The sequence below is a fragment of the Mauremys reevesii genome, linkage group 1 (genome assembly GCF_016161935.1).
Source record: "Mauremys reevesii isolate NIE-2019 linkage group 1, ASM1616193v1, whole genome shotgun sequence".
NCBI classification, from domain to species: domain Eukaryota; kingdom Metazoa; phylum Chordata; order Testudines; family Geoemydidae; genus Mauremys; species Mauremys reevesii.
The window spans coordinates 29,836,598-29,851,042 of NC_052623.1; the positions used below are offsets into that span (position 1 = coordinate 29,836,598).

The following is a 14,445-nucleotide window of genomic DNA, read 5'->3' on the forward strand; positions in this document are numbered from 1 at the left end:
AACCGGTTCTAGCGAACCGGTTCGAACCGGCTGCAGCTCACCACTGCCTTTAGGACTTTTCCCACCTCTCCCATTTCTACTTTCACTCATGTGTCTCATCCCATCTCCCCCTCCACTCTGCCTACAATACCAGCCTCGATCACTCCTTTGCCGCCTTCTCCACAGTGAAAGGACGGTCCTTGCAAAAGGAGCATTTCCTAGATTCCAAGGCCAGAAGGGACCACTGTGATCATCTAGTTTCACCTCCCGTATAACACTTCCCTTGATCCCCTTTTGCATGGCTCACCCTCCCTAACTATAGCCTGTCAAGCCGCTGCCCTCTCCTCCTTCAAATCCCTCCCTAAGAACCACATGATGTCAATAGGATTTGCCAACTGACCATGACTATGCAGGTGGCCAGTAGGGATTACTCATATATTTCTTTAATTTCCAACAATCTCTCTCTCATTACTTCCCGATGTATGTTACAGCCCCCTATCGTGTTTTGTCTTCATTTAAACCCTAATTCAGCAAAGAGCTCTGTGCTGATTAAACTCTGCATGCACAGAGACCCACTGACTTCAGCAACACGCTAGAAAAGGATCTTCCTGCAGTTTGTTGCGGGATCATGGCCTTAGTTTATAAGATCTTCAGCGAGAACTGTCTCTTCTTATGTTTTGTATAGTGCTTAGTACAATGGGGCTCTAATGCTGATATGGGACTCTGGGCTCTACTGTAATATAGATAACAGCAATAACAACAATAATGAAATAGTTACACAGATTATCTAATTTCTACTACAAAGCCAAATCTATATTTTGATAACAATTACACCTAAGTAATGTGTAACCAAACTTACATGTATATGGTTAAAATAAGTACAAGTGGAGTTTAATTGTTTCAATTAAGCTCAAGTCTCAAAATGCTCATCAAAGGTCCCTAAAATTTTCCCCACTGTACACTGTTCACCATTCTGTATTGTGCTCCAAGAAGTTTATACAGATTATCTCATGCCACCAAATCTATGGATGCCTGAAAAGGTTTTAATAATATTTTCCATTATTAAAACTCCTTGTCCAGAGAAGTAATAATGAGCGGTTGTGGCAGACTGAAAGACTTGGCATTGCCTGTAAAACCAGAAATGTCGGATCATACAGACCTCTGGGAAGTGCGACTGGAACTTGGGTTCCTCAGTGCAAATTCTCACAACGTTATTTTGTACAAATGGTTCTGGTTCTGCTGGGGAAGGCTCAGGAGTATATTCAGGAAAAGGCTCTTCCAAAATCCCTGGCGCTGGAATATCCTCTTGGAGAGTTGTGTTAGGATGAAAGCAGCCGGGAGGGTGTTCCTCTAGGTTAATCTGGTATTTAAGCACTCCTCTACAGGAAACAAACCAACAAACAAACAAGACACTGAAACAGCTATCAAAATCAACAGACTTCTCTCAATTTGTAGAGCATTTTATAGGCCATCACAAAGCTGATCAAAGGCTGATATTCCACAAGCATTTTTCCTTTGTTTTACCTTCAGGAGTTTGAATTAGCTTGAAACCCTCCAACAATAGATCCCTTTGTCACTAGAGTGGAGGTTCTGCAACCCACCTGGCATTCCTGATACTACTTGAAGGTAGGAGAAACTGTGGGGGCCTCGGAGAGAAATTAAATAGTTGTGTTTGCAATTCAATCACACCAAAGCTATTTTCAGCCACATTCTCTGTGTTACACAAGCCCTCGTTTCAATGCAATCTTAAAGTCAAGTGGCCTAACAATACCGCAGAATTATAAACTGCAGGGGGCACTCCCATCATTCAGGGTATTTCATGTTTGTGCATGACAGCATCATACATGAGCAACATCGTGCTTTTGAAAATCCACTTGTCAAATGAAAAAAGGCATTATGACGAGATGTTCACCCCACACTGGCCCTGAAGGGGTTAAGGAGATCCCATAAGGGGCCAATTAATCTTCATAGTTGCACCTAAAGGGAGACCGAGGGGATTATGAATACTAATTGCTGGTGATGCCCAGCTGGGGGAGAAGCTGGGTAAGGAATATAAAAAGAGGAAGTCTTTAGTAGCAGGATGCCACAAGGAAAGAGTCTGTAGTCACTCTCTGAGAGCAGAGAGGAGGGGAGGAGGGGGAAACCCAGGTGGGAGAATAAGCCCTGGGATCCTGGCCCAGGAAGCAGGATCAACTCCAGAGGAGTTGTGGGGAAAGAAAGCCTGAGAAGCCTGGGTTGGAAGAAGTCCAGGGAAACAATAAGGAAGTGGGGGGAGAGGAGGAGCCTGAGTTCCCCCACCAGTCACTGGAAAATGGCACAGCACTGTTGCAGGTGCCACTCAGACATCTGTTCTGGTGAGACTTTGATACCCTGGAAGGGGGCAGATTATACAGTGATCTAGCCACAGGGCTGAATCACAAAGAGGGAGCACTGTGAAAAATGGGAAGAGAGACCATTGCAGCCATGGACTGACTATTTGCAGGGGCCGCCATACGGGAAGAAAGACACTATGCCATGCCTGGCCAGGAAGAGGAACTCTTGCAGTGAGTGAACACCATTACAGTCCTCCATCAAAGGTGTAGTACAGAGATCCTGGAGTACCGGGCCTGGTGCAGGACTTGAGGCCTGTACCAGAGGCTGTGAATCAAAGTCAGGCCATGTGTTAAAGCAGACGCTTACAAGTTCACTGTTCGGTACATAAACTTGGCAAAGTTGCTGCTAGTGTACCAGGCACTAGCTATATTATGTGAATATATTTCAGAAGGTTAGTATAGACACGCCACAATCTAGTACAAGATAAGATGGTTTAACAGAACAATAGGGATGTTTCGGGATTGCAAGATGAGCAAGTTGAGAATTTTCTGATGGTTCACATGACCAATTTCTGGTTTTGCAATTTCTACAAGTTAACTAATAAATAAGGGAGCTGAAAGTGAAGTCACTGACTGAAGCCTACTAGTCATGGTTGGCAACATTCTGTACAACAGGTGCCACTGCCAGGGTGGCACTTCAGTGCTATGCTATGAATTCAGAAGCTACTAAGCTGAACTGCAATTCCACTACACTGAATCTTCCACCTATTCAGTGTTATTATCTCATTAATAACAACAATAAAAATACCTAGCTCTTATATAGTGCCTTTCATCCATAGAGCTCAAAGGACTTTACAAAATAAGTCAGTATCATTACACCTTTTACTGATGGGGAAACTGAGGCAGATGAAGTGATTTGCTCAAGGTCTCCCAGCAGGACAATAAGAGAGCTGAGCATAAAACCCAGTTCTCCTGAGTCCCAGTTAAGTGCTGTAGCCACTTGTCCACACTGCCTCTCTTGACAGCATGCTGTACTTACCTGTTAAATACATTCCAAAGGTTGGAAGACCCAACCGTAAAATTAGACTGGAAAAAAACAATAGACAATATCCTCAGGGAAGATTTGCAAGGAAAGAGGCTAGAATTTCCTCAGAAAAACATAGTAAACCTTTTCCCATTGTTAACTTCTGTGGGTTTTGTGAGAACGTACAGGAAGAACAGAACCAGTGATATTTTTCTACCTTCTGCTCAATATTTGTATAGAAATTTTGTTTTTATCGTCATTAATATTGGGACAGAACTAAATAGGCATAGCTCCATTGACACCAACTGAGAATCTGGCCAGTGTCATTATTATTATTTATGGTAGTGCTAAAGACGGCCTCAAAAAGATCAGAGCCTTATTGAGCTAGGCCCTGTACAAACACATCATAAAATAGCAACAGCCCTGGAGTGCTTAAAACTAAAGCTGGTTGAACTGTGTCTGTCACAAGATACCCTTTTTCCAATTTGTAACAATGGATGTAAATCTACTGCATACCAGCCTGCGACCCACTAAACGGCTATGGGGATCCTGTTGCAGCACACAAAAAGTTCTGTAGTACACATCAAAATGCACTTCAGAATATCTCGTGCTTGGTAGCAGGGTTTACATGGCCACTGGAATTACATCCCAGCATGCTGCACACTACGTCACTATACAGACAAATCCTTCCCTCCCCGCACCGTTTTGAAGTTTACATATATCATATATAATTTGGTCACCTCTCATGTCATGTCAGGATTATAAAAACTCCATTTTGATAATAGTGTTTTTGCTTTTATGCAGTGTAGCCCCAGCATTGACTGAAAATGGGATCTTAAACAATCAAGCTACAATACATCCACAACCACATTATATAAATGAAAGACTAACCCTGTTCTTTGAACATTATACTTTTTGACACGTTGTGTCCAATACACAAGAGATTATCTACTAAAAGCAACACACAATCATGAATCATTGTCCAAAGGCACTGATTCTTTGGTAAACGATAAAAGCTGTTACCATAGCTACAGCCACTGAGAAAGCTATGTGCTCTTTGATAAATCCAGTAGCACCACATTAGTCACTTCCCTCCCCTCCTCCAAACAATCTCCAATGAAGAATATATTTGAAACACAGGAAAATAAAACTTACAAACATGTCCCAGATTTCAGATCACCAGCCAGTATTTAATAAAGTATTTGCCATGAAGACACCATTCCAGCAAATCACTTAAGCATGTGCTTAACTTTAATACATTAATTTAATTAATTATTTAATATTTCGTCCTATTGAAGTTGAGTTAGCGGCAATGATGTATGATTTATGTTTGGGGTTTTTTTTTTGAGGATTAGCTTGGCATCCTCTCTGGTGTCCCAGGTGGGTCAAGCTCTGGTACTTCTGGATCTGATCAAGGACAATGTATGGGTAGACTCTGAAGAATTCTTCACCCTGTAGGAGATGTCTAAGTCCTTTGACAACTATAGCAATATCACCAGGGTCAGATCCTCAGCTGGTGCAAATTGGCATCGCTCCTTTGACTTCAGTGGAGCTAGCCCAATGGACACCAGCAGAAGAGCTGGCTCTGAATGTTTTAGTAATCCTTATGTTTGTAGAAAATGTCGTGAAAGCATCTGTTTTGTGTCTCCTATTGACTTTTTGCTATTGTTGGCTTAATACCAAAGCCTACTTAAAGTTTGGGGCATCTGTACATTAAGTAACTGAAATGCTTTGCAGGTCTTCTTGCAAAAAGTACCACAACAGCACATGCATTCATTATTAAGGCTAGTTCTCTTCTCCCCCTGGGGTGAGGATGAAAGAAACAACAAACCATACATGACAGATGTTAGTCGTCTCACATAATGCGCTACTGGGAGGTGCTCAGATACTGTAGTGACGCAGGCAGTATAACAATATACATAGAATAGAACCAGGAAATACCCCCAGGAGAGGATCTGGGAGGAAAGGGCATGGGATAGCCTAAAAAAATCCCCTTGCAGAATCTTCCCCAAATCATTCCAGCGGTGGGAAGAGGTTTGTCCCCTGAAGAATGAGCTGCCATTCCCATGCAAATCTCAGACACCCTGGGACCCCTTGCCCATGCCCCTGCTCCTTGACAGCTCAGCTCCTTTGGAGTCATGCTGACAGTCTTTCCTCCAGCTGCCAGTGCCCTGGGTGGTGGGGGGCAATCTTTAAACAGAGGATTCAGAATGAACGTGACTACAAAAAAATCCTAATGCAGTTCCTAGCAATGGTCCCCGCACACACCACTGCTGCCTGCTCCCTACGCAATTATACACACTATAACCAATAATGGAACTTCAGCGGCATACAGAGCTGCAGGCAGCACCTCATGAGAGTTGGGGACATCTTGAATAAAGACACCAGGGCAAGTCCCTAATCTTACCAAAAGTGCATCAATGGAAGGAGGAATGAGCCCTGCAAATTAATGGCAAAACTCCCACTGACTTCAGTGAGAGCCGGACTAGTCCTTGCATTTTAAGATCTCATTCAAAAGCTGCCCACACAGGTTTTTCTGCATGGAATTCAGCTTTTCCACCTCAGAGAGAGGTAGGCCTCCATTGACTCCACTGGGATTTTTAGTTAGTAGCCTAGATGTTTCAGTCCTGATGCCTGCTCCACTATAATCTACCCTTTCAGGCTGGCTGCTGAGGATATTGTACAAAAAGACATTAGTTATCTGTTCCATCTAGCCTCAGGAATTAAAAACTGGTACCGGTAACTTTATTAAAAAAACCTTGCCAATGGTTAGGTGTGCTGATACCACAGCCTATCATGCTGACTAATATTGTCTCATTGTTTCCTTGTGTTCTCAACTGTCTGTAAATTAACAAAAAAAAAAACATGCTTCGGTTTGAAATGTTTTTAGCTTCTATTGTTACAAGTTATATCTTACATCTATTATAACTGATGGAGGGTAGAAAAATGTTTTCCTTTAGTTTTCCGTTTGTGTATGAGACTGCACTTGGTGCAGAGTCATTGTCACCAATTCCCTTGTATAGCCAAGCAGGCTCAGTCCTGCAAGAACAGGGGTCTGCACAGGGAACCACCTGCCTTTTATTCAGTGCGAGATGGGGAGGCCTTGGTTTGTCAGATTCCCCTGCTGGGTCTTCCTAGAGCAACAGTGAAGGGGCGGAGGGGGGGGAGTGAACCTTTAAAAAAAAAAACACATGGAAAAGTCAGGATCATGGTCCAGTGTAAGAACCTGATACTTGGAACTCTTTTTTTTTTTTTTTTTTTTTTTTAATTCTCTAGATTTCAAGTGTACAGTGTTCTGTTTAACCATTGAAGCTACTCATTGTTTACCTTCAGACCCTACAAAGAGAGACAAGATGAGTGAGGTAACATATTTTATTGGACCAACTTCTGTTGGTGAAAGAGACAAGCTTTCAACCTGCACAGAGCTCCTCAGGTCTGGGAAAGGTACTCAGTATCTCACACCAATGCAACTCCTATATGTATTTAGCAGTGACTCTGAGTACCTTTCCCAGACCTTAAGAAGAGCTCTGTGCAGCTCGAAAGCTTGTCTCTTTCTCATCTCACATCAGTCTAAATCAGGAGTAATTCCAGGGAAGTCAATGGACAAGGTCCTCAGCTGGTGCCAATGATGCAGCTCCTTTGATTCAAATGCAGCTGTGCTGATTTATGCCAGCTAAGGATCTGTTCCAAAGGAGTTGCACTGGTGTGAGAAACTCCACAGTCTTGCACCTTGTGAGGGTCTGTGGGGATGGGACCAGAACCTGGGTCTGCAGGACAGGTGACACCTCCATGCCACTACCTGGCAGCAATGGGAAACCTCTAGGCATCACCACGTACTTCCCATGGAGATAAAACCACAGGAAGTATCCCCACAGAAGGCCGAACTGACAGCTTCCCCTCTTGTCCCCGATTGGTCCAGGCACATTATTTAAACCCAGGAAGAGTTCCAGGAAGCATCTTTGCAATAAGGTTGACTTCCCTGCCAGCCACTGTGATGGATCTGCCTCTCTGCTAGCTCTCAGAACCTTGGCTCCAGGTTGGACCCTTGGCTTCCACCCTTGAACTCTGACTCCAAGCCCAGCCCCTGCTTTAGTACTTGGACTCTGACACCAGCTTTTACCCCTGGCTTCAGTATTGGGAGGCCAACTCCAGCTTTTGACCTCTGGTTTTGATACTGGACGCTGACTGTGGCTTTGATCCTGGGCTTCAGTGCTTGAACTCTGACTCTGGCTACAGACCTGACTTTGCCCTTTGAATGCTGGCTCCATCCTTGCCCGCTGACATCAGTACTAAAACCCCAGCCCCAGTCCCAAACTCCAGGTATCACTCTTGGATTCTGATCCTGGAACCCCCGAATTAGACCCCTGGACTCTCGCTCTGGCAATTAGGCCTGACTGCCCAAGCCCCCCGCTCTTAACACTTGCGCGGTCATTTATACCCAGAGACTGGTTGTTTAGAACGGTTGGGGAGAGAGAAATAACTGTTGTGGTTACAGCAATGGGGATGTGGAGAAAGGAGAGACAAAGGGAAGAGAGTAACTTCACTTCAGCCAGGGTGGTTCTGGGGGCAGAGCTAAACAAAATTTACTTTAGTTAACACCAGAATTTGGTGGAATGGGCAAGGAGGGGGGTTTGGTTCAGGTTTTGACCCTGCTGTGTTCTAATCTGCTGTACCAAATGATGCTCCAGCCACAACACAAGCTTTACAAGAGCAATTGCCACTGTGAAATAGTGACCAGCACAAGGTCATGTCAGGAAGATGCCACTTAGCTCCCTGCCTCAATGCCCTTCTTTGTGAGCTGTACCCTCCTCACTGTGCTTAAGGAACAGGGACAGTTTATTTTGTTACATACCCGGAAACGTGCACCAGCAGCAGCACGTAGAAGACAAAGAAAAGGTTGTGTGTGTACCAGAAGATATCGTAGTTCGAAAGCCTGCAAAGAATAAACTGTGGTTTAATGCCATTCTCAGATATTGCACTCAGTCATCGCTAATTACAAGCAGCTCTGTGTATCTAGATGAAAATTATAAACATAGAAAAATTAAAATCCAATTCAGTTATGGTCCAAAATCCAATTCAGCTATGTAAAAAATATACACACACACACACATTTTCCCTCACTGAGTTGTTGGCAAGAAGGACAGGGGACTGGGTAGGCATGGAAGGGAGGGAAGGAGAGCAGGGACTAGGAGCACAAGCAAGAAGCTAAGATATGGAGACTAGCCTGTTCTCCCAGGTCTCTACACAGCCTTCTTCCCCACTCCTGCTGCCATAATGGCTCCCTGGCCCCAAAATTCAGCCTATAATCACAGTTCTGCCACCAACACTGGCTCCCTCAGGCCACACCATTTGCCCTGATGATCTTGTAGACATTTATATTTTAAAATACTGACAGTAGCTATTAAGCATTTTAAATACAAATGGGTGTCGTGGGAAGTGGGTAACAAGGTGTGTGGAGGGGAGGCAGTCAGAGAGTTGAGGAAGAGGGGAGAAGGACTGAAGCAGGTGCAGGTAGCCATGGTGCACATGCAGGGAACTGGGGCAAAGGGCAACAGGAGGGAAAATATGAAGATACTTCAGGAGTTAGAGTTGACATACAGAGAGGGTGTTCTGGAATCCAGGGCACATAGAGGTAAACTGCAGGGAACAAGCAGTGCCACATAAGTGCAGGGAGTGCAGGACAAAGGGGAAGAAGGACTTTCTTCTATTGATGATTTTAAAAACCAGGGAAATTCTCCCCACATAAAATACTCTGTGAACTGTCACTTAACTATTCCTTTCTCCATGAATACAATCATCACTCAAAAAAACCTAGGAACTCACTAATTAAGGAAATATTCACCCATAAGCTACCTATCTTCACAAATACACAACACAGCACATTCCAACCCCACACAGCAGCACAACATATTCTCTTCCAATACAAACCCTTATCCCCACCCACAATACAAAAAATAAAAATAAAATCAAATACGACCTTAACTCTGACTATATAATTTCAGAAGCTATTATTAAGACATTGCAAACTTGTCCCTCTCTGAAATATCTTTGTCTCCTTTTACCTAGACAGCTTATGTCTGGAACATTGCCTAAAAATAAACATTATTTCTTTTTACTAAATCAGAACATTTTTGCTATTTAAAACATATCAGATTGCTTCTTATCTACTATCTGTGATTCAAAATAGACATTTATCAAAATCTAATTTCCTAGAAATCAGAGTTCTTGAAAACCTCAGTTCAAAATGTGTGTTTAATTCCTATTTTGGGAAACTGTCCTTGGTATGTGGGCGGGTGTAGATTTGCATTGGAAGGAAATGTGTGTGTGATGGTTTATAAGATAATAATGTGAATGACTATTGTTATATGAAGATAGCTTGTGTGTGGGTGGTTGGAACTTATTTAGGAAGCCCTGAATAAGTGGCATCCTATATTTTAGTGATTGAGTTCATGGGAAAGGCCCTGGAATAACTTTAACTTGTAACTGGAATACATTTTGGCATTTTTCTGTATGTTTTATTGCATTTTATAATAATTCAAACTCCCTCCTAGCAAATGGTTCTTGAATGAAAAATGGTGAGTTGCTACACAAGCTGGTGCTCAGCTATTGCATGGAAGAACAACAATTTAAAAAAATTAAGAAGATTTTTCAAGAAGTGTATTCAGCTGGTTTTGTTCTCAAATTCATATGTCAGAAACTGCTTTTCCATTTCACCTCAAATTTGTATCAAGCCTTTACTTATTGCAAACACAGAGACTGCATGAAAGAAAGTGGAAAGAGTTTTCAGGAGAAGACAGAGAGGACATGAAGGAGCAGATTGAATTCAGGAGGAGAAACGGGCTTAGACACAAAAGGCAGCTGCAGAGCTGTGGGATGCTTGAAGAAAAGAAGCTTGATCTTTATACAGAAGAGGAGATGCCACTATAATGAATCTAGAAGAAGATGCATTGTTGGAGCACTAAGAGAGGAAAATGAGTTTTTGATGGGAGTGGAGTTTTAGGGAGGGGAGACTGAAGGGCAGGAGGTTGCCATAGTCAAAACGGGATATAACTAGTACATAGTCTTGGAAACAGGGAAACCTTTGTTGCCTGGATCAGGAACAGTTTTAAATTTTTATCATAGTACTTTCATTATTTGCATTGCATATCTTTTTTATTATTATTATTTCAACAAATGCTACTGTTATTTTATAATTTATGTTGGTCTTGGAGAAAACAGACCTTTGCTTTTGGAAAAGCCTTGCAGAGCTGTATCAGCATGAAGTGATCATTTAACGTTTCCACCTTTTATGAAATGGGTTTGGCTTTGGAGGCAAAGCCTTTAGTATAGCTTACATCCTGCCCAATTATCCTGAGATCTTATCTTGAGTCTAGCAGCACACCAGTCTAATCCTGCTCAAATTCAGTGCTTCTGTAGCTCCATCTGGGGCTGCAGTTCCTCAGGTCCTGATTCAGGAAAGCATCCATGTTTAGGAAAGATTCTTAAGTACAAACTCAATTGCTTCCTTACTCAGGGCCTAACAATAATAATAATAATAGCTAGCTAAGACATGCCGGTTCAGCAATGTAACTTACATATGCCTAACTGACATAATTGGGATTAATCTCTCCTGCTTTGAGTTAGGCACATCTGTAAGTACCTTGTTGAATCGAGATCTAAAACCCCAATTCTGCAAACACTTGATTCTTGATCTTGCAAAAACAGTAATCTACTCAAGTGAGTACTCAATAAGGACAGCTACATGAGCAAAAGTTATGCATGTGCTTAAGTGTTTGCTGGATCAGGGCCGAAGGCTATGAAGGCTCCCAAACTCAATCCTGCAGGGTGTTAAGCAATCTGACACTTAAGTCGTTGGAGCAGGCACTTTACAGCATTAAGCCGCTGGTGTTCACAAGGACTCTGCGCTGAAAAGGGGATACAGTTCCCTGCTCATTTTCTCTCTAGACTATCATCTCCATTAATAATGTTACGTGAGGCTGTGACCAAGAATTATTGTGTTCAGTTATGAAATATGGTACCCAGAATTCTTAATATCCCCTTAAAAAGACACTAAGTCAACTAAATGGCACATTTCTATCTGAAATATTTTATCAATGTATTGTTACAGGTAATACCCAGGAATGAATGAAGAAAAACTACATTAACCACTGATTTTTCCAGTAGTTTATTTACTTTGCACATTTGACAGCACTTAGTTTCACTGGTACCACTGTACAGTTAGTTTCCTGTGTTGCTTGTGTGGATCTTTCACAGAGTGACAGGTAGGGTGACCAGACAACAAGTGCGAAAAATCGGGATGGGGTGGGAGGTAATAGGCACCTATATAAGACAAAGCCCCAAATATCAGGACTGTCCCTATAAAATCGGGACATCTGGTCACCCCAGTGACAGGGGAGAGTAAAATTGTCTAGATTTCAAGTTGACCATGTCCCTTAAATAAATCTATGCTCTGAAAACATCATCAATTTGCATATTTATTGTACAAATATTGATTCCAAAACTTAATGTGCTAGTTCACCTACAAGTTAGTGCAAGAAATGGAACAAGATATTTGATATTTTCCTTCCATTTATGTAATGCCTATTACATATCATTGTACTTGCTCTTATTCCTTCTAATCTGCGGCAGAATATGATTCCTCAGACTGTGATATTCAATTTAATAATCAGATTAAGTCTTACCTGATAGCATATGTAGAAGCTGTGCACATTAGGAATAAAACTAACACCATCAGGACCCCAGTCAGTCCTGGAACTGCAACATAAACACACGTAGATTTAAAATTGTATTAGGAAAAGGTACATTCATCTTTTATGACCATTTAAAGTGCTGGTCTGTAGTAGGAACACAAATCATGTATTGATCAAAATGATTTATTTGATTTGTGTAATTTATTTATTTCTAAGAACCAATTTTCCAAAGGAACATAGTTTCAGAGAATTTTGTGCAAAACTCTGTTATTCTCCATCTGGAGAGGGGAAAATATGTTTTCTTCCTTGCATTTGTCCATGTATATACAGATACATCTAAAATTCACAATTTACTGTTCACTCCTCCTCTTGTACCCCCTTTGCACCATGAACCAGCTGGATCTCAGCAGGTACCTTTCTAACTGCACAGGCTTTCAGTTTGCTATAAAGGCTGGTTTTATAATAGCTTTTGAAATCTCTTTCAAAGCGAGTTACTTGGAGAACATTTCCATTTTAATTTTCAGTGTTATTTTTTTTTTAAATGTACAGCTCTCCAAAACAGCACAATTAAAAAATTGGTCATAGAAAGAGAATTTCAAGTAAATCAACTGCAATGCCAGCTGTTGCTAAGATCATTTGCAGACCCATTTTACTCTGAAATGGGAAAAGTGCTGCAATTAGTCTTCATGACATAGTATAACGTTTGAAGTTGTTGACTGTAGAACAAAACCTGCGAGGACGAGCTGCAGTCAGCATTCCAGAGCGATAGGACAAAGACTTTAATTACCTACATTAATGCTGGCATCTGATTTTCAAAGTTGGTGGCCTAAGAATTATGTATGATGAGCAAACACTTAAAAACCATGAAGAGTTACATGCGAATATTTTACCTCTTGAAGAAAGCAAACCATTCAGGGTTTTAACATGTAAGGACCCAGGCCTGCAAAGCCACATGCTTAATATTACATAAAGCCAATGGGACCACTCACAGGGCAGGTCTACACTATGGGGGAAAATCGATATAAGATACGCAACTTCAGCTACGTGAATAACATAGCTGAAGTCGAAGTATCTGATATCGAATTACTTACCGTCCTCACGGCGCGGGATCGACGTCCGCGGCTCCCCATGTCGACTCCGCTACCGCCGTTCACGTTGATGGAGTTACGGAATCGACATGAGCGCGTTCGGGGATCGATATATCGCATCTAGATGAGACGCGATGTATCGATCCCCGAGAAATTGATTGCTACCCGCCGATACTGCCGGTAGTGAAGACGTACCCACAGTGTGTAAGGTTAAGCATGTGCCTAAGTCTTTGCAAGATTATGGTCTAGGAGCTTGATCCTGCTTCCGCTGAAGTCAATAGCAAAGCTTTCATTGGTTATAATGGGGCAGGATCAAGCCATATTTGCTTACAAGTTTAGGCCAAAATTTTCAGAAATGATGAGTGGTTTTAAGTGTCACAATTTTTGAGTGCTCCATTGGAGACTTGACTTTTAGAAAATACTGAGCAACAGAAAACCAGACTACTTTAATGTGCCTAAAGTTAGGGACCCAAAAATTGAGACACCCAAAATCAGTACTCATTTCTGAAACTCTTAGGATGAAATCCTGGCTCCTCGATCAATGGGAATTTTGCCATGGACTTCAGTGAGTCCAGGATTTTATCCTGGATCTTAGAAAAAACAAGGAGAGTTGCAATATATAATTTGTCTTTCTTTCTCTTAATTTATTCTTTTTAAATATAGATTTTCAATCTGTACATGACTGAAAAGTTATCCCCTCTTCCTCCCATTACCCCTCCACTCAAAACACAGCTGCTAAAATCAGCCTCCTAAGCCGTCATTCCAATCATGTCAGCCCACTCTTCAAATCCACAAGCACACTTGTTCTTCTCTCCTGCATCAAATTCAAGATTCTTGTTCTCACCTACAAACCCCTTCTCAGCTCTGTCCCCTTCCTACCTATCTGCTTTTATTTATTTTCCCTTCATTCCCACACACCATTCCTGATACTCCTTTAGTGATGGAAACCTTCAACATCCATCTGTTGATCCATCTGTTTTCCCCACAAACATTTTCACACTTCCTAGTACTCTGCCCACCTCTGCATGCAGTGTCCTCACTGGGTTAATCTGTAAAGTCGTCATCATCCTCTGCCTCCAAATCCCTCAAGTTCCATTTCTGCTGTGTTGCCTTCAAGAAATCAGCCACCAAATCTGACTGTCAGCTCCTTGGGGGCAAGGACAGTCTTTTTGTTCCGTGTTTGTGCAGTACCTAGAACCATGGGGACTAGTCAATGCCTGGAGCTCCTAGGCACTATGGCAATAATAATAACTAATGGTTGGTCAGGGATAGCTCATTTTATTTAAAATTAAGATGAATGGGAACTATCCATTTGTGCAATAGCTACCTATGAACCCCTGTACTCTTACTGC

General features: G+C 42.0%; 1 protein-coding gene across 6 annotated transcripts in view; it reads right to left on the bottom strand.

The window, feature by feature from the left end:
* Nucleotides 1-14,445, bottom strand: part of NOX4 (NADPH oxidase 4) — a 176,389-nt gene that overhangs the window by 134,525 nt on the left and 27,419 nt on the right. For all 6 annotated transcript variants that reach the window (XM_039519640.1, XM_039519638.1, XM_039519639.1 and 3 more), the window contains exons 7-9: nucleotides 11,997-12,069; nucleotides 8,168-8,248; nucleotides 1,139-1,358 (exon numbers count right to left, since the gene is read on the bottom strand). In XM_039519640.1, the coding sequence (XP_039375574.1) occupies nucleotides 1,139-1,358; nucleotides 8,168-8,248; nucleotides 11,997-12,069 (374 nt within the window). The remainder of the gene's footprint in view (nucleotides 1-1,138; nucleotides 1,359-8,167; nucleotides 8,249-11,996; nucleotides 12,070-14,445) is intronic.